Genomic DNA, 23,566 nt, shown 5'->3' with positions numbered 1-23,566 from the left:
TCGCGCCATGGGAAGGAGGGCGGGGCGCAATGCGCCTGCCGATGAGCTAGCTAGTGCCGGCCGATGAGCCGGGGAACCGGAGCGAGACATGTAACGTCCCCGCTTCAATGCGGGATTGATTGCCGAGCCGTCGAGGCAGCAGCGAGCGTCCAAGCGAACCCCAGTGACCACTCCAACGGCTCAACGGCTGCCTAGCTTCTCTCGCCACGCATGGTCCATGGAGGATCACGGTGATGGCAGAGCGGCAGTAAAAAAAGCACGCCGCATGCGATTAACCGGACGTTGATGACGGCCGGCCGGCCGGCCGTCAGCTAGGAGTGAATGCGGCGTCCGGGCCTGCCATGCGAGGCCGGGACAGCGACGAACCCCCCACGCGGCAGTAGTACCATACCGGCGGTCCAGCAGCGTTTGGAAAGTGCGTACGAGTTGCGAGCTCGAAGAAAGCGTCGGCAACGCGGGGAAACGAAAATACGAGTATCTCCCGTTCAAGTTGGGGCACCAGTTCGGTTGCTGCAGCACGCGGGCAAACAAAGCAAAGCATTTGAGCTGACCAAGTGGCGATTCCTCCACAGTCCAGACCAGAAGAAAGGCTGCATGCGAAGAAATCTACTACTACTCCGGCGGTGTCAACGCAGAACACGAGCAGCTTGTCCGCGGAACAACAGGAACCGGCGGCGGTTGGGCGGCCCGTGGCTCGTGCCTCGTGGCGTTGACGGGCGCAGCGCAAGAAGCACATGCCGTGAGCCCGTGACGACGCCGTCGCCCCGCGCCCGGCCTTGAATGCGGGTTGGAATTTCCTCGCCGAGTAGCCGGCGGCCCGGCGCCTTCGCTACGTGACTGGCGTCCCCCAGCCGTTGTCGGACTCGGAGTCTCGGACGGAGGCGCCGCGTTCCACCCAGTGGTGTTTGGACCTTTTGGACGGGGGCGCCGGCGCGACACCTGCTGGGAAGATCGGCACACGCCCTGGCTTATCGTACCTAATCTTAAGTGGCACAGCGTCAGCGCTGCACTTACCTCTCCATCCCTCCCGCTGGCACGAGATGGAAAGAAATCGGAGGCTTTCTGCCGGGATTGCTTCCGCGTCGGCACTCCACTCACTCAGACCGGTGTCCCCCCTCGCCGTGCCCTTTCTGCCGACTCGCGTCGCGTGAGGTTCTCACCTAGTAATTAGCAACGTGATTAAATGAATCGGTCCCAAAAGGATGCAAACAGGGGCGCGCTAGTTTGTGTTTTTCTGTTGTGAGGGGAGAGCGCGGTTTTGTTTTTTCGGTTAAACGAAGCGACGCCATTACTGCGAGTACGTCAGGAGGGCTCTGCCTTGGTCTCTGAGATTTTCTCGGTGGCGCCCTATAAACGAAAACGGAGGGAGTACTATCACTTCCCAGGCCGAGACACCAGCGCGAAACGGCGGCGGCGCGTGTCCGAGATCACATGCGATCCGGCCTTTCTTCTTCATCTCCCGTGCACGGCGCACCGGTCGGCGCGGACGGATGGAACCGGTTCGGGCTACGCGCTCACGACACGACCCGCGCTGGTCTCTGGTCACGAGCCGCGACACCAAGTCGCTTCGCTTCTTCGAAGACGTTTGCACGGAGCGCGGGCACGGGCCAGTCCCAGTAGTCCACACCACCGCAGATGGCGAGACGGGAGAGCTTGTTCCTGCCTTGTTTCGGTCAAAATGCCAGCGCCGTGCGCGTCGTCACAGCTCCAACGGCGAACCGGCCGGCTCCTTAGCGTGGTGAACGGCCAAAACTCCCGCGCGGCCGCGCCTGGCTGTGGTGGAATCCTTACGAGAACGCACGCAACCAGCCGGCAAAACGGCCGAAGCCCACAAGAAGAGTACAGGGCCCGAGAGACGCCGGCCGCCGCGCCGCTCTGAACCCGGCGGCCGCCTGCGGGGGAAGTCCGTCGTCCTAGAGATAGAGGGACATCCCTAGCAGCCCACCCCGGGGATATATAATGATAATAATTAATAATGCAATAAAAAAACATCAGGAAAGCGAAGGGGGGAAATCAAATCAAATCCCATTTCATTTCGTCGTCACGCCCGTCAGTCCCCACCACGCCACTCCATTTCCGCGTGGGCGCTGCGGCCTGCGGAAGTCAACCGAGCCCAGCGCCCGCCGCCCCTCCCTCTCCTTCCTCCCACCCCCGCCGGCCGGAACAACCACCGCAGAACTCCGCCCAGAATCCGGCCCGGATCCAGCGGCGATGTTCGGCGACTCCGACGGATCCAAGGACGCCAGCGCCGCGGCGCCCGGCTCCAGCGCGCCCGACCCGCCCTTCCCCAACCGCGAGCTCACGCTCAGCAGCTACCTCTGCGACAAGCCGCCGCTCGCCTCGGCGGCGGCCGCCGCGGCGGGGCCGTCCTCGCCGCCGAACCCCGCGGCCGCCGCGGCGGGCCCGGCGGCCGAGGATGCCGCCGCCAGCGCCAAGCTCTGCGTCGAGAGGGACTTCCTCCACCTCTCCGCGCCCAAGCGCGGGGATCCGCCCGGCGACGACTCCTCCGTGGTCGGGGGTAAGAAGCCCCGCCTCGACTCGCTCCAGCTCTCGCTCTCCCTCTCCAACGACGCGACCGCGCCGCCGCCGTCCTCCCAGCCGCCCTCGCAGCTCGCGGCCCTGCTCCCGGCCGATGGCGATCTGCGGGGCGGAAGCGCCGCGACAGCTGCCGTCGCCGCCGCCGCCGCGGTGCCTGCCGCGCCGCCCCCCAGGCGGACCTACAGCGCCAACACGGGGCGCACCCGGAGCATCAACTCCGACGACATGTCATACTCCTACTCGATGTTCTCGCACAACCCGAGCTGCTCCCTTACGCACAACTCCACCGACATCTACGCCGCCGGGGAGGGCACCAACGGCTCCGTTCACAGCCGCTTCAACTTCCGCCCCATGGGGGACGGGAGCGTCGCCTTCGCCACGGCGCCGCTCAAGGAGGGCACGTCCTCCTTCTTCCCCACCGAGCTCCCCGCGAGGATGGTAGCGTCTGCAGCGGCGCTCAGCGCGGGCGGCAGCTTCGACGGCAGCCATGGCGGGATGCACTCCTCGCGGCCTGATAGGATCCTGCGGGAGATCGTGTCCGACTCGGTGCCTACCATGGCGCAGGTGCTGCAGGATTTCCCGAGCGAAACGCTAGAGGTGCTGCGGGAGACGGTGCGGAGCATTATTGATGCGCCTGAGAGGAGGGATGAACTGACAAGCCTCCAGCGGAAGCTGGAGCGCCGATCAGACCTAACAGCCGAGATGTTGGGACGTGCTAACAAGACACAGCTGGAGATCCTTGTGGCCATCAAGACTGACATGGCTGTTTTCGTGACTGGGAAGGGACGTGTGTCTAGCAGCGAGCTTGTGGAGATGTTCCTATTGACACGATGCCGCAACCTGAACTGCAAGAGTGCGCTCCCTGTGGATGACTGTGAGTGCAAGATTTGCTCCACCAAGAAAGGGTTCTGCAGTGCGTGTATGTGCCCGGTGTGCCAGAAGTTTGATTGTGCTGCAAATACCTGCAGCTGGGTTGGGTGCGATGTCTGCTCCCACTGGTGCCATGCTGCATGTGCCCTGGAGAAGAACTTGATCAGGCCTGGACCGACATTGAAGGGGGCTATGGGTACAACTGAGATGCAGTTCCAATGCCTCGGGTGCAACCATGCTTCTGAGATGTTTGGGTTCGTTAAGGAGGTGTTCAATTGCTGCGCAGAGAACTGGAGTCCTGAGACTCAGATGAAAGAGCTGGACTTTGTTAGGAAGATATTTGCAGCTAGTGAGGATTTTGAGGGGAAGGGGCTCCATGCTAAGGCAGAAGAGGTCCTCAGCATGCTCGCAAAGAAACTTATTACCCCTTCTGAAGCCACAAGCAGCATGCTACAATTCTTTAAATGTGAGATACTTTTTACTCCCTTGCATTCTAGCATGTCATATTATGAGCTCTAGTTGTCTAAATGCATCACTGCTTGCTTTAATATTTCTACCAGCACAATCATGTGGGAACTCAGACATTTTTGTTTACTTGTTAGGCATAGGTTCTTGATTAATTATATTAATTTATTGAATTCTGAAAGTGATTTCATGAGCACTTGTTATGCAACTACCGATCATTTTCTTATATATTTCTTTCTACACGCTGCTCTGTTAGCCACATTCACGTGATCATTTATCATTTGTTTGTCCAGTTAATTATCTTTCTGTGTGGCACTATTGCTGATACAATTTTGATCTTATGCTGGGATATTTATCTTTTTTTTTGTATGGCAACATTGCTGATGACATATCTACGTAAAGTACTGAATTCCTTCATGTAGAACATTTATCTTAATTGCAAAAACTGGACAATTATTTTCACGAGTGGCAAGAATTTGGAGTTTGAATGCTGATGAAAAGATCACAATTCATATCACTAAGCTGGTAACTCTATTTTTACTAGTGATCTTTGATTTTTCTTTGGTCAAAATGCCTTCATTTAAATCAATTGGGAACATGTGGCCAAACTAAGCCATGGGCTAAGGGCTTGAGACCCTTTGATGCACTTTTATTTTGTCAATGATTTATTCTAAGCTCATTATAGGATCATCCCTGACACAAGTGGCACTTTTGCTTGAGTGTTTGACTGGCTTTCTACTCTTTCTAGTTGCTCCAACTGTGTCAGAATTTTTTTTGAGAAACAAAATGTTTCTAATATTGAAACTGCAAGCTAGTACATGACTCGCTATCTCTAGATACGGTCATCCTATGCAGTTGGTTTTTGTGATGCATCAGAAATCTGATGGCATTCTATATTACCAACGCAATAGATGAGTTATTGGGTTCATAAAATTTATCAAATGCAGTATCTTGAGCTAACTTTTCGTTTCCACAGATGGAGTTACAGACTACTCTGTTACTGGTAGCAAGTCGAAAGGAATACTGGCGGCTCAGACGAGTAAATCCACAGATATGCTTCATCTCCAAACCCCAACCATCACCCCACCAAAATCATCCTTCAACTTCAAGCCCAGCACCTCCATTCTTGATACACAGATCGAAGCACTTAAGGCCAGCCCAAAAGCACTCCCTATTGAGACCCATTTCAGCTCTGCCTCAAAGGACGATGACGCCTCCAGCCTGGAGACCATTGTGAAGTGCAAGGAGGCTGAGGCGAAACTCTTCCAGAAACTTGCCGATGATGCCAGGAAGGAAGTGGACAGCTACCGCCACATCGTGCGCGCCAAGACCCAGAAGCTGGAGGAGGAGTACGCCATGAAGCTGGCAAAATTGGGCTTCCAAGAGATAGAGGAGAAGCGGCGGAAGAAACTCGAGGAGCTCAAGATGCTTGAGAACTCGCACTACGACTACAACAAGATGAAGCTACGGATGCAGACCGAAATCCAGGGCCTGCTCGAGCGGATGGAAGCTACAAAGAAGATGTGGGTATAGGCTCTGGTAACAATCATCTGCTGGTGCTGCTGAATACCTGTGGGTATAGACTGCAGTTAACAACTGTCTCCTCCCGCTGCTGCTGAATACCTGAGATGTGTTGCTTTTCATTAGGAGAGTTTGTCAACTGTTGTATTCCTTCACCATCTTGTGTCATAAACTGCCTGTTCTTGTTGTAGCCTGTAAGTGGATGCCTAACCTTGCGCTGGCAGATATAACTTGCCAGCATATTCAATCAATGGTTTGCCAATTTGCGTTGCATCGTTGCAGATATTTCTTTCCCCATTTTTCCATGCTCGGATTGGTGGAGTTGTTCGGTCACACCTTGGACGTGTTGCTCCCATGCCTGCTGTCGGCATCTCCATCAGAATGCCATCGGCGTCCTGCTCCGCGTCATTTTCCTTGTGTTATTTTCAGGGCAGTTTCCGCGCTTTCTCTGTCTAGCTCCAGAAATAGAATTAGTCGATTCATTACTTGTCCATGATAGTTTAGTCGTTTGGTTTGATGAATGGAATGGATAGACCCGTATTCATATCACCTGATTCTTGCAATAAGGGAGTAGGAAAAGAAGTCCCACCCCACTCAGTGTGATAAAATTATTCAAGTGCAGGATCAGACTTGAAGCAAAGACAATGGTCCCGTGATGGACTATTCCACTAGACTACAGGCAGCCTGTGCAGCGCGTACAAAAAACCGTAGCAGCGCAAGGAAACCTTATCAGCTGCCACTAGTGGAATGGAATCCTGCGTAGATTTGCCTATTCATGTCCTCATTCCATCCATGGGGCCGGGGGCCACCGCCGCAAGTTGCCGTTCGCCTCGGACCTTGAGCGCATCGCCGGGTGACCACCGCTGACAGTCGACAGCTAGTACAAGTTGCAACTCTGCTTGGCAGCTTGCAGCCGCAACTCCTGTTGCTGCCCGTTGAAGGGGGGAAGAATGTAACGATTCGCTCGCCGCCGGCGACGCCACCGCCGGTAGCCATAGTAAACTTCAGTCTGGACGCGTAAGAACATGGTGTAGCATAGCAAAGATCACTGAACATATCCCTGGCTCTTGCACATCCAACTGCTGTACAAAAAATTCTTGCACGCATGAAACAACACGAGGGATCTGGTCAAGCAAGAGAGACCGTGACGATCTGATCAATATCAAACAGGAACCGATCAATCCCGCAAGAAGAAGAAACAGCCTGACGAATTACACCGGGTCTAGTCAGACGGATCAGTTCAGAGCCTGAGCGTCAGGTCGGGCTCCTCGCCGGCAAGCACGGCGCCGGCGTCGGCCGAGATGAGGGCCGCGCCACCCGCCGGCGCGGCTGCCGCGGTCGGCCTGAAGCTGCCGGGCCAGCCGAAGCTCACCTCGTCGTCGCCCACGAAGAACGGCATCGGGCTCAGCAGCCCCCGCGCTGGCTTCAGCTCGTCGGCGCGCGCGGCGGCGGCGGCGGCGGCGGCGTCGTGCCGCCGCCGCTGCTGCTGCTCCGGGCGCGGGCGCACCGCCGGCGACGCGTGCGCCTGGATGCCGATGGGGTACATGCCGGAGCCGTACAGCGGCAGGGACGCCACGTCGGCGTAGTAGCCGTAGGGGGCGGCCGCGTCGAGCCGCAGCGCGCGCCGGGCCAGCGTGCGCTCCCGCCGGTGCGCGTTCTGGTGCCCGCCCAGCGCCTGCGAGCTGAAGAACTTGCGCTGGCAGTAGTTGCACGTGAACACGCGCGACGGCTCGCGGGCAGCCACGGCCGCGGCAGCGTTCGCCTGGGCGCCCCCGCCGCCGCTGCTGCCGTTGCTGTTGTCGGTGGTGCTCGACTCGGCGGCGGCAGCGGCGGCGACGGTGAGCAAGAGGTCGAGGCTGACCCGGCCGGAGGAGTTGGACGCCTCGGTGTTGGACGCCGCCTGGCTGCTGATCTCAGACAGCTCGTCGCACGGTTCTTGGCACATCTCCTTGCTGTTCATCTCTGGCTGATGGCAACAATCTTTTCACTCGTCACTTGGTTTCTTGTCTTACCTGCACTCAGACAACACATCAGCTCATATCAGCATGGGTCTGTGTGGGCTCTAATAAGATGCTCTGATCGAATCACGATTCTTCTGTGAACATGGAAGGTTAGGTAAGTGCAGGAACACAGATGCATGGATCCATGATGAAGGCATAAAACATGCTTTGTCCTGAAGGGTAGCGAAAGCAACTTTGTCGAGATGCATAAATTGGGAACAATCCCAGTGTTCTCAGCCCCAGTTGCACTCATTGGCATGTGCAGTTCTTGTCAGTTTGGCGAAAATTGGTGATGATGAGTTCATGACAAACTTCTGTGTAAACCAATGACAAACTGATTGTTTAAAGATGGATATGTCTAACCAGACAGCCTTGTTGATAAAAGGATGGAGTCTCAAATGATTTCTTTTGGCTGAAATTGCTTGCAGCTTAAGTGATACTCAAGATAACCCTTGTTTATCCAAATAGACTAGAGGCCACCCATTAACTACTAATTTGTCATGTGTTAGTAGGGAAACAAAATTTCTGGTTGCTGAATTACCATGCTAAATCACATTTTCAGTTTAAAGGAATTACTGCTAAAAAATAGGCATCGCAAATAACAGTGAAAAAAGAGCAGAAGACCAGAAAGGGAAACTTTAGCCTATTGCCAGATTGCTCAATTTTCAGCTCAGCAATCATGAGAAGCATCTGATTCGTTGTTAGGCCAAGATATGCTAGTTTCAAATTCCGAGTCTGAAGACAAACATAGGAAAAGCATGCCATCTTTTCTGGTCTGAGAATCTCTAAAATGGAACCTTATCTATGGTAAAGGCCAAGAATAGCATATTCAGTAGTTGTCAGAAAAGATGGGAGCTCTGTTGTTCCTATCTAAACCCCGTTCAGTTAAATTATGTTGTTCTTTAGATAAATCCACCGGCTCAGAATGCACCACCTAGCCCTTCCAGTTATACTTTGGTGTTCTACAGATAAATTCGCCGGCTCATTTTTAAACTGTAAACGGTGAATAACTAAGCCAGATTCACTGTCAGGGAGCTTCAATGGTGTTTTCCACATCTTAAAGATTTTATTTGACGTACTCATGAAATTACTAGTTAAAAAATCGAGCGTGCTGAAACACTAGTTCCCTTAGAATGAGTTTTGCAACACTCTGTTCAGCTGACTGTGGCCGGTGGCTGGTGCTGATTTGTTGTGAGAGAAAAGTACTGCTGATTGATTGGTGACCGATGCTGATTCGGTGTGAGAGAAAAGTATTACTGGCTGGTTGGCTGACAAGCCAGCAGAACAGAGTCGCGAAATTATATTGTTCTGGCTTGATACATTAGCAAAGCATCCGGATCAGAGATTAAGCTGATGTCGCGAAGTACAGCATGGACACAGAAATATCTAGACAGGATATTACCTAACTCATCTACGGCATCTGGTACCACTATACCCAAACTATCATCGCGACAATAACATGATGAAACTTGGGCAAGACTAACATGCAAGCGTTTTTTTTTAAGCATAGACACCAGCGAACTAAGTGATTTCATACCAGAATTCCACTACTATCCCTACTAACTTGAATAAACAACCTCAGGCCTGAACGATTTTTATCCAAGCAAAAGTTCTTGGAAGGGTCTAACTAGTCCAAGATCAGAAGGATCACAGCTCATGAGAACCTAGATTCTTCTCAAGTATCTTCTAGTCCAAGCCAAGCGGGCATGCCCAGAGACAGAACTATATTCAGAGAACCGAGAACACTACGATGAACTGCATGAGCCAAGAACACAAGAACAGCAGCCAAGCAACAAGCAAATCGCAGGTTTCTCAAGGAAAACGCACTTGAACGGAAGTAGAACTACCTCAACCACCCAGGAGCAGAATTCTTCACACCGCTTCACTCCAGCGGACGCCGAAAGCCTGAAGACGATGCTGCCAAGGAAGGAACCGGCAAGCTCAGGCCATGGCTCCTCCTGAGCAATTGCCCTTTGTCCTCACCGAAGGGGGGAGACAGACAGAGAGACTAGAGATGGGCCAAGTGAAGAGGAAGAGGAGGGGGTGAAGTGGTGTGGGGTGGTGTTTCAGTTAAAGTGGCACCCCCACTGTGGTGTTTGATTATGGAAAGCCGCAGAGGTTTGGTAAATTACTGGTAGGGGATGGATGGATGCAGGACAGTGATGCCCTTCCCTTCGCTGCTTCCACATCTCACTAGTGGTGGTACTGCAAGCCAAAGGGATGTCGTATGCGCCTGCGCGGCGCTGCACTAAAGGCGCGCCAGGATATTATTGGTGTGTACAAGGCTACAAGTATGCATACACTTCAGTTCAGCTTTCCTTTCCATTCCACCCCTTTTGCTGTCTTTGTACCATCACCACCATCATCCATCCGTCCAAGAAAAGGGCCACAACAGAAAGTGCCACACAGCCTGGAGTAAACAAACAACTGGGATGGCTGCTGGGCTGCTCATTCCTGGTACTGGCACTTGTTTAGTTTACTCCCCCTGGCTTTGGATTAAGCGTGCTTCCACCCATCTAAACACTCAAGTTCAGATGGCCATTCAGTATTAGTAGTATTTTTTTAGGGAAGGGATAGGAGCATGAGCATGGAAAAGAGACGAAAGGGATTCAACTCTTTTTTCTAAAGATGAAAGGGATTCAACTCGAGGGACGTGTGTCATGGTGCGCGAGTTGGAGCCGGCAGGGGACCATCGAGGGTGGAGGTAGCGCCATCCGCCATGAGATTTTTGTCAGAATTGTGCCTTTTTCCATGGTAGCTGTTCTTGCGTAACATGCCTTCTGGCAATTTCACCGCGTATTTGCGGTGGTGGTGGCCAGCACCCAGCAATCCAGTGCAGTGGCAGCATGGCCATGACCAGTCACCAGTGCGTGGTTTTATTTCCGCTGTCAGAAAGCAGTTCGGGGCTAGTGGCGTAGCTTTTTGGCGGCTGTGGCTGTGTTCACTTCCCTACCATTGCTCTAAATTTTCCAAATTTTCCATCACATCGAAATCACATCAAAATATTAAATATAGCAAATGACTCATGCATGAAGTACTAAATATAGGTAAATAAAAAAACTAATTGCATAGTTTTGATGTACGTTGCGAGACGAATTTTTTGAGCCTAGTTAGCTTATAATAGGACAATATTTACCACAAACAAACAAAAAGTGCAACAATATCCTATAGTGTCCGATGTGACCTTGTGTTTATATTCGTAAAATGGTGGTAAAAAGGGTCACATCGGACACTGTAACACTTTTCGTTTGTTTCTGGTAATTGTTGTCCTATCGTGACCTAACTAGACTCAAAATATTCGTCTCGTCGTGTACATCAAAACTATACAATTAATTTTTTTTATTTACCTACATTTAATCCTCAATGCATGAGATAAAAGATTTGATGTGATATGTGAATAGTGAAGTTTGAAGAGAGTAATTTTGAATCTACATCAAATCTTTTGGCTCATGCATGGAGCATTAAATGTAGCTAAATAAAAAAACTAATTGCATAGTTTTAATGTACACGACTGTCAGTACCCTGTAGCAGGAATACTCACTCTTACTGCAGCAAGGCAGGACTCGCATAGGGATCCGTAACTACGCCATAAGGGGCGGAGCAGCCGGGGCCCACGGGTCAGGTTTTGACCTCACCGGGCCAACGGCCCCGGACCCGCTCTCCGCTCTAGGACGGATCCGGTGACGTCACGTGTCCCTGAAGAAAGGAAGCTCCAAACCAACAGCCTAGGGCTTGGACCCCCTTAGTGGTCCAGGACCTCCCGCGTCCATCCGGACCTCCCACGCGCGAAGAACCAACATACCGTCGGGGGGGGGGGGGTCCGGAGCCACCACGTGTCCCGCAGACACGGGCGCTGGCGCGGGATTTCCGCTGGAAGACTCGCCCACAAATCACATTCAATGCGGGTGGTTGAGGCGTGCTCTACCGCCGCGGCTTGCGGGACAGCCTTTGTCAGTACTCACTGTAGACCGCGTATTACCGAGGTACACAGTGCAGCCGCCTGCGCCGCACCCGCGCAGAGCCGTCTGCCGCATTAATTGGATACGACGGCACGTCACTTTTCCATCATGCCGCCTACGACGCAAGCTACACGGCCGTTCAGTTACGCTGCAGGCAACGCCCCGCGCTACACCCTGGCGCCGTTTCGACAAGACAGGGCAAAGTACGCCGGTCGGAAGATTCCCACGAACAAACCAGGGAAATCCGGGGATGAGATCTCCTTCGCCTGCAATGCCATAATGTATGAACAGTATGTTATTTTTTACTGCATCGTTAGGCCCATCTGTCGGGGACCCAACGGCCATGTACGCGCCTCCCTTGAGATATAAAAGGGAGGCGCTCGCTGCACACACTGAGATTTTTTTTGCCCCAAGCTCACTCAGACTCAAGCAATACAGCACACAGTGGACGTAGGGTATTACGCTCCGGCGGCCCGAACAACTCTAAACTGGCTGTGTTCATCGTGTTCTTCCAGGAGATCGAACTAGTCCTAACTAGTCCCCGAGTACTCACCCTCTGGGCTTAGCCGGGTGCATTTCGCCACCCGGTTGTGGTTTGCCACACCACGACATTTGAGATGTCGTGGCTATAGGAGGAGGGCCACAGCCGGATGGCGTAGTGCACACCGTCTAATCCCCGAGGGTGGTTACTCGGAAATGTGCAAGCGATTTCTCAGATCTACTCACGAAGCAAGCGCACAAGAACACTCGAGGATTTAGAGTGGTTCGGGCCGCCGAAGCGTAATACCCTACGTCCACTGTGTGTTGTATTGCTATTGTGTTTGTGGATGAGTTTATCCTCTGCTTCTAAGTCCTTTTTCCGACTTGAGTTCTTCTCTAACGGGCGTCTCCCTTTTATAGCACAAGGAGGACGCGTACACAGGCGTTGGACCCCGACTGGTGGGTCCAACAAGGATACATAGTCTACCACGAAAAAGATATTGATGGTGCTATAGTGATGGAGAATCTTTTACCGGATACACTTCATCGCCCTGTAGACTCTCTGACCAAGGGGGGTCTTCACCTGTCCCATCGGCGAGGCGCCCGTTGAGGCAGCGTAGGTTGCGGCGTAGACTGTTGGGTCTACCGTGCAGGCGTTATAATGGGCAAAGCCGAGCTGTCGTGTCTAACTGGCGTAGCAGACTGACGAGCGTGGCGTGGGCGGCGCCAATGGCTGCACTGTACGCCTTGGAAACTCGCGATCAACAGTACAGTCTGACAAAAGTCGCCTAGAGCTCTGCTGTGGCAGAGCGCACTTACGTCTTCCGCATTGAATGCGGTAGGTGGGCGAGTCTTTCCGAGAAAGCTTCAAGGCCCCGCGCGTGCCTACGCCTGCGGACACGTGGCGGCTCCGGACCCCCCAGGCGGGGTGTCTGTTCCCTCCCCGCTGTGGGGTCCGGATGGTATATGGGGGTCCAGAACCTCGTGAGAAGTCCGGGGCCCCCGGCTGTTTTGGCTCAGCGCTCCTTTCGCCGGGACACGCGGCGTCACCGAACCCTTCCCTAGCAAGGATAACTACGAGGCTCTTGCCTAGACACAACAACACCTCTGGGACACGTGGTGACACCGGACCCGTCCCCGAGAGGGAAGCGGGTCCGGGACCGTTGGTCCGGTGAGTTGGAGTCGGACCCCAGAGGTCTGACTGCTCAGCTCCTTAGGGTGTAGTTACGGATAACTAAGCGAGTCTTGACGCAGCAAGAGAGGGTACCCTAGTCCAGAGGTACCGACAACAACGATTTGAACCTAGTTAGGTCATAGTATGACAACAATTAACATAAACAAACAAAAATAATACAGTGTGTCACAGTGTCCGATGTGACTCTTTTTATCATTATTTTACAGATGTAAATAAAGCCACTACCTTTTTTTTGCAGCAGCTGCTGCCTCCTGCTGCTCTGCACAACATGCCTGCCTGCGAGTTACCTCCGCTGGCCTGGGCCGCCGCGCCTCGTGCGCTCGGCTGCTGATCTGATGGACGGAGGGATGGATCGGATGACCCACGCATCGCGATGGTTGGGTTGGTTGCTCTGCTCTGATGCAGGCTGCAGCTGCCATCCCCTTTGGCCTTTGGATGGTTGGAAGGGGGACAGGGCAGGGTCGGGGAAGAAAAGAAAAGAAGGGAGTTCGTACGGCAATGGCTTTCGGGCTTTGGGCAAAGCTGAGATGAGTTTTGTGGTACTGTCTACTGTGTGCGCTCCTGCAAAGCTTGATTGCCGACTGCGAATCTGCAGCGGCGAGATCTGGAAGTTATTCCTCAATCGTGTTCCTCAACTGTGTTTTGGATCCGGGACATGCCGAGTTTTTTTTTCTGAAATCTTGCGTGATCAGACGCGTGCAAAATTGCAAGTGCTCTTCGTGCAGATGCCGAGTGAGTTTCACCGCGTGTTCTGACGTGTCCTGCGGTTGTTGCGTCACCTAGTCAGTCACGACATCCAAATGCTCTACCAGCTACGACGAGAGCCGCCATGTGCTTGACGAAAGCACGAGATTGGCGATGCGAGTGAAAAGAGAGAAAAAAAGAGAGAGAGGTTGATTACCTTGAACAGCATCATGGCCTTTTGTTCGAAGGCTATATACACGGGGGAAAAGAGTGGCGTTGGACATGGAGAACAAAAAGGGTAAAAAGACTAGAAAAGGGGAGGGCGAAAAAGGATCGGGTAAAGTGATTGAACAGCGATATATATGTGCATCATGAATGCCAGCTGAAAATACTCTGGTATAATCGGTGGAGCACGTGATCGGAACAGAGGATCAATCACAAATAATAATGCTAACCCTTGAATTTTATTGCTTGGGGATTCGCAAAAAGTTTTCAGCTGAAGTTTAACTAAAATTTGCAGGAGTCACCGCTTAAAGATGGGAATACTGTGTTTCGAACTGCCAACATATGAAGAACAGCAACAGCATACTTCCACAACTTCTCAAACCCATTACCCATATAACGACGAAATCAAGAGGGCAAGTAAAAGGGTGATCCATAAATACTATTAATTAGTGCAGCACTATAGTGTATATAGTATACAAATTAGCTAATTTGAATCGATAAATCGCAAATAATAACTTTAACACGCTTCAGTTTATCTTAAGAAGCCCAATGAGCAGCTCTACAACAGCTACAACATACGCTAATCCCCAGGTTTGAAACATCACCGGGGGATTTCTACAGTATTACTTCTGTGGCAACTGGCATCTAGCACAAGGAAGAAGAAAGCCATAGCACAACAGCCGATGCAACTGGAAAAAAGAAGAATCTGTAGCCATCTCCCATGTCAAATCCTATGATACAATGTTATCCCTCAGCCAAAAATCTAATACGTTACATGAATACCTCCTAATTGTCCGACCTATCATGTCACCACCAAATTATCTGAAAAGTTGAGAACATTGCAGAAGAAATCAGAGTCAGAATTCTGTGAAAGCCAATGGCAGCTGACAAATAAATTGTTCCTTACATCAGCAGTCAGAAAGAGAGAAGTTTCAGCCATTAATCTTTGTACCAATTTCCATTTGATTTCTCATCTTCAAGCGCTTTAAGCTTCTCCTGCAAGCAATAGTAACATCTCGCATAAGTTACCCAAAGTCAGGAGCGCAAAATTAACTCGAAAACTCTAAACCAGCTCCCAACCACCAGCACTACAAAAGAAGAACCTACTTCAACATGTTATTGCGCACATATAACAGGGTCCATGCTGCCAGCACCAGTGTGCTTCTGGAGATATATCCGTTTTGGAACTCAACAATGATGCTGCGCTATTTTAGGGGTGAATGCGACTAATCTGCTTCAATCCGCATGGCCCAAACACAGCTTTGGATGGTTCAATAGTTAGTAGACCCTAGTTTTGGTTGTTATTTGCAGCAAAACAAACATTAAGCATCTAATGTACAAGAATACTCAAGAACTTTTGGAAACTACATGACAAAAACAAAAGATAAAGCTTACATGTAGAGATGTATTTTCTGAGGTCAAGCTATCACATTTCTCCTGAAGTTGCTTCAATTCTTCTTTGAGTGAACTGTTTTCCTGCTTTAGCAAATCCGCACGGTTGGCTACTTCCTCCCATTCAGCCTGTAGTAAGCCATCCAAACATATAATACATCAAAGGGAAAACAAATAAAAGTTACACAAAGCTAATGCCATAGTACCAAATTGATTTTTTTATTGCACGTCCTTCCCTGGCATAACTAAGTATAACCCCAGCAGTGTCACATATTCATAGTAGTAACAGAGAATCAGAGATACAGTTGGCATTGGGTGTACTACATTTAAATCAGACTACCCTCAATAGCAAATATAAAACACTTAACATACCATAAATCCTCGAATTACCATTATCATGGCTAGCAAGAACCAAAGAACACGACTTTGTATGAATTGACCATGAAGGTGGCAACATCTACCCTTTCTATGCATTACAGCTAGAAATAACCAAACAAATATGTTGCTCGCACGATCAGTTATGTGCATGAGCTCATAAACAAATATGCAGCTGTTGACAATGCGCCTCCAGAAAATTTTCTTTGGCCTTATCAAAAAAATAAAAGTAGATGAAAAAATTACAATCTATTATTCCGAGGATACTATCTGCATCCTAGGATCCTGGTTCAAGAACCATCATCTTCTGAGCATAAATATATTGTTCTCATACTTATTCTGTTAAAAACGTTGGTTGTCGTCTGTGAAAGAGTACTTATCAGTAGAGTAACACCATCACTATTCTTGATTCCTAGAAAATTGCGCAGGAACGTATTCATGCTCATGGTCATGCATATTTACTTATTTGGCCATTATTCTCATCATGTACTGAAATCAATTCAAGTAGGTTCAACCATATCCTAATTCACTGCGGCTTAGGTTAGATATAGGTAGAGTTCATATTGTCCAGAATTCTACAGCAACCGCACATATAATGTCATAATCCAATATATTTCATGGCCTTGTACAGGAGAATAGGTAAAAATCTTATAGATATAACCAATTGTGTTTTATGGAGGTGAAACAAAAACTGAGTTACCTTCCCCCTTAACTTAGATATATCACTAACAAGTTGATTGCTCTTGCTCCAAGATAAGCAGTTGGCAGAAATGCAAACCATCTACAAGATATTCTAAAGAAATCCACTGAGTCATGTGAAATGCTGCAGACATTACAGACCTGCTTGCGCAATCTTGAGCGGCGAGCTGATTCCCTATTCGATTGCTTCCGCTTTTGTTTCTTCAATTCTCGCTCATCCTATGTTAAACAAAAAAGGAAAAGAAAAAAAACATTAGTAAGAAAAATGCAAGGTAGGGTACTATAATAAAATAAAGACAAAGAGAACAAAACCATCACCGTGACAGACCTGTATAGCTGGATCACTGAGAACAATATCACGCGAATTTGATGAAGGAGCTGATGCCGGTGCTGCAATAACTTTACCATGCACAGGTACAGATGCAGGAGCACCCCAGTAATCCACTCCCATATTCATAGTAGTTGCTGGGCCACCCATCGGTGGGGGGACGGGCCAAAATGGCATCATGGGGTTAAGCACAACTGGACCAGAAGATGGTTGTGTGGATTCAACTGCAGAGCTTTGAGCACCTTTACTCCTAGAGTCTGGCAAGAAAGAAGTATTTAGACTAATCATTTCCTAACAGAAGAAGTAACCTAACTAATGTATGTTTTGCGCTAATAAAAACACAAAGTTTGATTCTCCGTACATATTCCCCCAATGGGGATAAAAGTAGTTGGTTACAAGTTATATAAAGCTTCAAGTCTTACCATTACCCTGCCCACGCTCAGAACTATCCTTTACCCTTGAATCCTGAAGGTAAATTATTATTTTTTGTGCCAGTTAGCATTAATAGCATGAGAATGGTCATATCCAGCATATAAAGCAAGAAAAATGCAGAGGGTAGCGCGCATCCTTCTAGTTTGTCATTCGGATAGCAGGCTAACCATGTGTTTTCAAAGTGTCGCAAACATATACATCTAAAGTACAGCAACCAACAAGAAGATAGGTTAAACAGAAAACTAGGTTTGCAAATATTTTTAGTATCTCATGAAAGTTATGAATTGTAAACGAATGGGTCCATGCTTAACATTAATTGAGATGACATGCGACTTAAGGACGGTCAGTAAATTTGTTAACTGAACAACAACAAAAACTTATACAAGGCTACAGTTTAATTTTATAGAACTTATTTCCAAAAAAAAATGAACTCGGTACTCATTTTTTGGCATCCGCTTAAAACATGTACACAGATTGAACCTGTGCAAAACTCTACCAAATTGCACGTCTCATGCACTTGATCTGCACACGGCAGGTGCCATCCAGAGGATTTGAAATTAGAACACTCTGAAATTACTCATACAAATTAGGCCTTCCATAATGAGAACACTGGAAAATAGATACTGTTTTGGAATTTGTAAAGCATCATGAGGTCAAATGTGAAGAAGTTATATAGTGCAATGGCATACACTTTTTGAATTTGTACTGCTTCCTTCAGAAGAACTCCCACTTCCACTCTCACTGCATATCAGATCGATAGTGGGTTCAGTAATTTAACTGTTGGTATCACACAAAGAAAAATAATTAAAGAGATCACCTTTGTGAAGAACCTTCATTGGAGGAAGAAGTTGAAGGTTTCGCAGGTGATTTATTACTTTTAGCTGCAACTACATCCAGACTACCTAAACTTCCTCTGGATCTCTTCAGGGGAGTCTTCCGCTTATTTTTGCTTGATTTATCTGTCTCTGTACCGCCAGCACCAGATGTCTAGCAACATGATCCAATCACAAATTCACAATCATAAGACAAATGGCGCAAACAGAACAATTTGAACAAGTGAATTCCTAAATTATAAATATAAGTCAGAACAGTTGAGACAGCAAGATTTAGAAAGGGATGGGTGAAATTCGTCCCGCATTCTGCAACAACAAAAAATTCAAATAAAAGGTGTCCGTTAACTTACTGGAGTTTGAACTGTCCCATTTGGTGACTGCATAGGATAAGGACTGTATAGGTGTGAACCCTGACACAGAAACAAAAATATTGTAATTAGTATATATGAGCCATGCATAAGCACGATAAGATCATGCTCTCAAGTAAAAAGTGAAGGATTACCGGTGGCATGGGTGCCTGCTGATATGGTGTGCCTTGTGCATACATAGCTGCATATGGTGGTGGTGTCCCATAAGGAGGCATCATCTATCACCAGTTGAGTAATCAAAGTTAGTAGACTGATTATCTCCCGCTTCAGTGGTTGTAATAGCTGATAGTATCATTCAAATAAATAAATGGCTTGCGAACCCCCTTATCGCAACGCTAAAAAATCTGCCAAACTCGTCTTTGACAAACAGGTTCATCCTAACATCTGCTCACTAACACTCATGCTTACAGACTTACACCAGCTACTAGACTTACTGTTGCAAAAAGATGATGGAGAGAGAGAAAGAGAGTAGAGTAGAGTAGAGTAGACTAGAGACAATATACCTGTGGACCCCACATGTATGGGTGTCCCTGTGGACTTGGAGCTACAGATGAATGAAAAAAAGCCGGAGGGGTCACTGGAGCTGTCCCAGCAGCATTATAGTATGCCTACATATGTATACTAACAGTTACACAAATCAATCTACTATATCAATAAAAAAACAATGCTGCGCATTTTCATTCTACATACCTGGAACTGGGACCAGTCAGGATATGCTGTGGGGGGATTAGTAGGCGTACTCTGCTCATTCTGAAACAAGTAGGATAAAGTAAGAGGGTGCCACTAGTTACTCTTGTAATTTCAGGCTTATCATACAAACCTGTATTGCTGACGATTTTTTAGATTTGGACCTCGTGGCCACATCTCCCTTTCCCATTGTTTATTCCTCTCCTCTAGCCCTATGTTCTTTTTGCCTCTTTAGCTCCCAAAAAGGACAGAGCTTTCACTCTAAAGCAAGAAGCAACATCTTTCGGTTGACGAACAAAAGAAACAAAAACAAATTACATGAGATATTTTCAGGTAATTAGAATCCTGAGGGCCTTGAAACATGCCCAGCATAATGTACTTTATTTGAGTAAGGATTTAGGAACAATCACACTAACCAGAGAACGCATGACACTGAGAATATGAAGGGTCAGACCTGTAGGGAAGAGGTGAACCGCCATTACAAAATGAAAAATCCTTAGCTTTACATAACAATCAAGGAGTGTCGGCACCATATATTTATATAAAAAAGCTGGTAGGAACATATCTCGTTTACTATTAGTCTATTGACACTTTGTGCAACAGAGATGTGACCAGGGTAAGGTTTCAGGTAAAGAAATCAAAATCCATTTTGCTGTGGAGGCAAATTACCTCTCACAAAATGAATCCATTCCTTTCCATGATAATTTCATCTCCAGTTGTATTTTTCAAAGTACTTATACTAGATTAACTATAACTTGAATGAATGTAAGAAACATATTTTGGCAGGCAAACATGTCGGAACATGATGAGAAAAACTATTCTAAAAGGATGAACTACTTTTCTACATTACAGAAACATAGGGGAAATCAGAAGTGCACCGGAACTCCCCATATCCAAAAACTAAGGCGAAGTCCATCAAGAAAAACATTGAAACAGAGAACATACCAAGAAAAAAGTGTGGTCACCTGCCCCCAGTGCAGAGTTCCTTTATCGAATGATTCACAGAATTCACTTATTTACTAGCTCTGTGAAACAAACAAAAAAAAGAAAGAAAGATACAAGAATGTATTAATGGGTTTCTCTAAAAAACAGAAGGAAATAAACATTAACCATAATATTTTGTGCAACAAGCATACAGCTGGGGAAATCGGAGGTCCTTGAAAGGTATTTATATAGGGACTACAAGGATCCAATCAGATAGCGGCATAATGAGCATATTTTGCATGATTGTTAGTCTGTCACCACTGTCAAATGTTTTACACTGACAGGGTGTTTGATAGGTAACCAACATGAAAGCCCAAGTTTGATGTTCTTTTAAATAATTAGACACTTTCGTAATTAGAATAACCAAAGTCATACTTAATATCAAGTTCCCAACACATGGCAGGGAAATACAGGTAACAGTTACTAGCAAAGGTTAATCCATGTTGCCACCATTATCCATATCCAGAACACACAGCAATCTACATCTAGAATAAGACATTTATCATTAAAATGTTATCATCTCTTAGAACTCTAGCCTCTATTGACTTTGACTCTACAGAGCAGGAGAGCCCTGTCAATTTCTGATCAAAGTGGGATTGCTATCCTAGCTGTGAATTCTAACTCCATCCAGACTCCAATATTCTATCTATTCTAGCCAACAGTATATAATGTATCTTCTTACACCTTTGCGTTTTCAGTATAAATGCTGATTTCAGATATTCATGTGCGAAAATAAACATGATTTCAGATATTCTAGTCAACATAGCTCGTAACCTGACAGGATGGCTGCGGCATTTGTTTATATTTGAAAAGTATTGCTCGTGCCTCATATGTTTGCAAATAAATACAACTTTATGTTATTAGCATGATCTTGAATTGAAAACCATTAGCCTCCTAAGTAGCATGTCAGCTAAACAGACTGATGACCAGTTTAAAAAGTTTGATTACACGCACTCTATGCTACCATCTATTTAGAAACAGGACATTTATAGTTTACTAAAGGTCTCACTTCTCAGACATAATAGCCACCTTGAATCGTTAAGAAAAGGACTAACTGGAGAAAATTCAAAAATACAGGCAGTTAAGCTGATAGTATTTAAAAATACAGGCAGTTAAGCTGTTAATATTCTCTCAAGGTTGCATATTCAATCTGAGAGTAATGTAATGGTGAATTTTCCTCAAGTGATATAGCACTAAACAACATTGGGTGACATGTGCTTGAGTGCTTCTCTAAAAAAAGCCCTACAGGGCAAAAAAAACAAAGGAGCAACATAAAAACGGAAAATCACGAATCCTCACAGCAGTTCTACATTAGAATTCACATAGTGCTCTTGAAAACCAAATAGATCTATCTAACACCCTCGGTGACCCTGATCAGGGGGCAGGGGGGTCAGTTAACCCCAGACAGTTACGAACACATACTGTACACGCACCTAATCGTCCTATGGCGTCAACTAATGTTGATCCAGGCTCACTGAAGAACAACCAAATCCGACCATGGTCCATGGGTGGATAACTTGGATCAGCGGGCCCCGCGCAGCACACAAATCCACGACTGGCTCAATGGCGGTGGGAGGTAGGATTTGGATTTGATTGAGCTCTTAGAAGACGGAATTCCGCCCAAGTAAAGCTAGGATCACTTACCAGCAGCAGGAGAGACCAATCCACGTGCAGGTGGATCTCCACTCCACGCCAGCCCTGCGGAGGGGGTCAGGAAGACGAGTCCCGGAGGGATTCCTCCGGCGTGTTAGGTGGAGAGGATTTGACGAGCGGGGTTGGGGAGGAGGCAGCGCAGGATTTGGGAAATTCGGGGCGGGGGCGTGGAGGGCTGATGTGAATGGACAGGCGAGAAGAAATGGTGTGAGCACTCCCCACTCGGCCACTCACAATGCAGGGTCGGAGAGAGAGAGGGAGAGAGAGAGAGGGCGAGGGTTGAGGGGCAAAGCGTGGATTTCCTCCTGTATTTCATTTTCTTCTTTTCCAATCGGACGGCAAATAGCACAAGCAAGCAATGGCCAGCTCTGTGAGCTTATTTTAAGGGAAAGCTTTTGCTATAGCCAACTTGAAGGTTTTAAATTATATTTATTCACTGCGTTCGGCTGGTGGGCAGTTCTCCAGCGCTACAGTGTTTCTCTCTCACATCACTCCAGCTCCGGCCACCAGCCAGGTAACAATATTTTTCTCTCACACTACTCCAGCTCCAGCCTGCCGAACGCAGTGATTTTGTCTAGGTGACGTCAATTCTAGATATCTAGATTATACACCAATATCATATTTAAAATATAATTATTCATGATTTATCACCTACTCAATTGTTGTGATTCTAAAAGAAAAAACAAATTGTATTGCATCTGACCCACACCCACCACAGAACAATTATGTTACTAAGTGTCGTGGCAGATTCAGACCTCCGCTACTAGAATGACTTTGGCCTGTTATCGCACTAGTGTAATCACAAACAAAGTCTATATTTTTCTCTAGCATAAGCCGAGTGAGCATATTTTCTAGATAGATTTTAAACCGTATAATTTATATTTTACATATCGAAATTACATAGATAAAAAATATATCCGTTTGTTAAATACACAAGAAAAAATGGGTAGGATCTTTTCGACAAATTTTCAAATTATATTTGTTTAAATGACACAAGCTAATTACAACGTAAGGTTAAACATTTTAGATAGAGGTATAATTGTTTTCCCATTCAAGTATTACAAGTTAAGATTACACGTTACACTGATATCGTCTTGTTCCAACTCGACCTGTGCTAATTTATAAAAATTTATACGAATGCTTCGTAATAGAGAAAAGATATAGAAACCCATGTGAGCAGATGAGAATAAGCATACCATTATTCTTTGGTGTTTGGTTAGACAATGAAGTAAATCAATAATAGCCCCTGTTGATCATTGTTCGTATACTTTTTTATCAGTAAGATTCTTGTTTACGCGCATGACAGACGTGTGTGAAGGCGTGAAGCGGATAGAGTTGGGATTTTGCAGTTTTTACTTCATCGAGTTCATAAAAAAAATCAAGGTCTTTTTTAGTTGCACGTGTAAATTTTTTGAAATGAAATCTTTTCAGATTTGAGGTATTAAATATAGATTGATCATAAAACTAATTACAGAACTCATCTATAAACTACGAGACGATTTTATTAAAACTAATTAATTTTTAATTAGCACATATTTTTTATTTCATCTAGATTTAATACTTCATACTTATGAGATTTTTTTTTGATGTGATAATTTTGAAATTTTAAATTTTGCAATTAAGACCTTGTTTAGTTTGCTAATTTTTTTGAGTTGCTACACTGTGGCACTTTCATTGTTATTTGGTAATTAATGTTTAATTATAGACTAATTAGGCTTAAAAGATTTGTTTCATGCTAATCAGTTAGACTATATAATTAATTATTTTTCAACTACATTTAACACTTCGTGTATGTGTCCAAAGATTCGATGTAACGGATACTATATAAAAGTTTTTGGAAACTAAACAGGGCCTAAACAAGGGCCCAGTAGGCCGTAA

The 23,566-nt window shown here is 47.2% G+C and overlaps 3 protein-coding genes across 6 annotated transcripts; 1 reads left to right on the top strand and 2 right to left on the bottom strand.

Annotated features, from left to right (window-relative positions):
• Positions 1 to 2,049: 2,049 nt before the first annotated feature.
• Positions 2,050 to 5,675, top strand: LOC120646705 (protein TITANIA-like). The gene is made up of 2 exons (XM_039923141.1): positions 2,050 to 3,874; positions 4,850 to 5,675. Exons 1-2 carry the CDS (start codon positions 2,212 to 2,214, stop codon positions 5,404 to 5,406), a joined length of 2,220 nt encoding a protein of 739 aa, XP_039779075.1. The 5' UTR covers positions 2,050 to 2,211; the 3' UTR covers positions 5,407 to 5,675.
• A 745-nt stretch (positions 5,676 to 6,420) lies between these two features.
• LOC120646709 (zinc finger protein 4-like) lies at positions 6,421 to 9,652 on the bottom strand. The gene is made up of 2 exons (XM_039923145.1): positions 9,242 to 9,652; positions 6,421 to 7,406 (listed from the first exon to the last, which is right to left on the bottom strand). The coding sequence occupies exon 2, from the start codon at positions 7,352 to 7,354 to the stop codon at positions 6,635 to 6,637; it is 720 nt and encodes a 239-aa protein (XP_039779079.1). The 5' UTR covers positions 7,355 to 7,406; positions 9,242 to 9,652; the 3' UTR covers positions 6,421 to 6,634.
• A 4,698-nt stretch (positions 9,653 to 14,350) lies between these two features.
• Positions 14,351 to 21,959, bottom strand: LOC120646704 (bZIP transcription factor 16-like). 4 transcript variants are annotated; one of them, XM_039923138.1, is made up of 16 exons: positions 21,680 to 21,959; positions 20,017 to 20,076; positions 19,468 to 19,505; positions 19,185 to 19,331; positions 19,055 to 19,114; positions 18,868 to 18,972; positions 18,499 to 18,582; positions 18,347 to 18,406; positions 17,981 to 18,150; positions 17,853 to 17,904; positions 17,154 to 17,196; positions 16,732 to 16,988; positions 16,545 to 16,622; positions 15,333 to 15,458; positions 14,845 to 14,933; positions 14,351 to 14,759 (listed from the first exon to the last, which is right to left on the bottom strand). In XM_039923138.1, exons 4-15 carry the CDS (start codon positions 19,239 to 19,241, stop codon positions 14,877 to 14,879), a joined length of 1,149 nt encoding a protein of 382 aa, XP_039779072.1. In that variant the 5' UTR covers positions 19,242 to 19,331; positions 19,468 to 19,505; positions 20,017 to 20,076; positions 21,680 to 21,959; the 3' UTR covers positions 14,351 to 14,759; positions 14,845 to 14,876. The 4 variants fall into 4 exon arrangements, with proteins under 4 accessions (XP_039779072.1, XP_039779071.1, XP_039779073.1 ...); XM_039923137.1 differs by having other exon boundaries at positions 19,997 to 20,076; positions 21,680 to 21,947; XM_039923139.1 differs by lacking the exons at positions 20,017 to 20,076; positions 21,680 to 21,959 and having other exon boundaries at positions 19,468 to 19,523.
• Positions 21,960 to 23,566: the final 1,607 nt, after the last annotated feature.

The sequence above is a fragment of the Panicum virgatum genome, chromosome 9K (assembly GCF_016808335.1).
Source record: "Panicum virgatum strain AP13 chromosome 9K, P.virgatum_v5, whole genome shotgun sequence".
In the NCBI taxonomy this organism is placed as follows: domain Eukaryota; kingdom Viridiplantae; phylum Streptophyta; class Magnoliopsida; order Poales; family Poaceae; genus Panicum; species Panicum virgatum.
Note: the sequence above shows the minus strand (reverse complement) of the source record. Positions and strands in the feature narration are given on the sequence as shown.

Excerpts from the sequence above, each read along its gene's own strand:
- LOC120646709 (XM_039923145.1), bottom strand. The coding sequence starts at position 7,354 with ATGAACAGCAAGGAGATGTGCCAAGAACCGTGCGACGAGCTGTCTGAG.
- LOC120646705 (XM_039923141.1), top strand. The coding sequence starts at position 2,212 with ATGTTCGGCGACTCCGACGGATCCAAGGACGCCAGCGCCGCGGCGCCC. Across the intron at positions 3,875-4,849 it reads CATGCTACAATTCTTTAAAT|ATGGAGTTACAGACTACTCT; the intron begins GTGAGATACTTT and ends TCGTTTCCACAG.
- LOC120646704 (XM_039923138.1), bottom strand. The coding sequence starts at position 19,241 with ATGGGAAAGGGAGATGTGGCCACGAGGTCCAAATCTAAAAAATCGTCA. Across the intron at positions 19,115-19,184 it reads AAAAATCGTCAGCAATACAG|AATGAGCAGAGTACGCCTAC; the intron begins GTTTGTATGATA and ends TACTTGTTTCAG. Across the intron at positions 18,151-18,346 it reads ATGGGACAGTTCAAACTCCA|ACATCTGGTGCTGGCGGTAC; the intron begins GTAAGTTAACGG and ends TCATGTTGCTAG.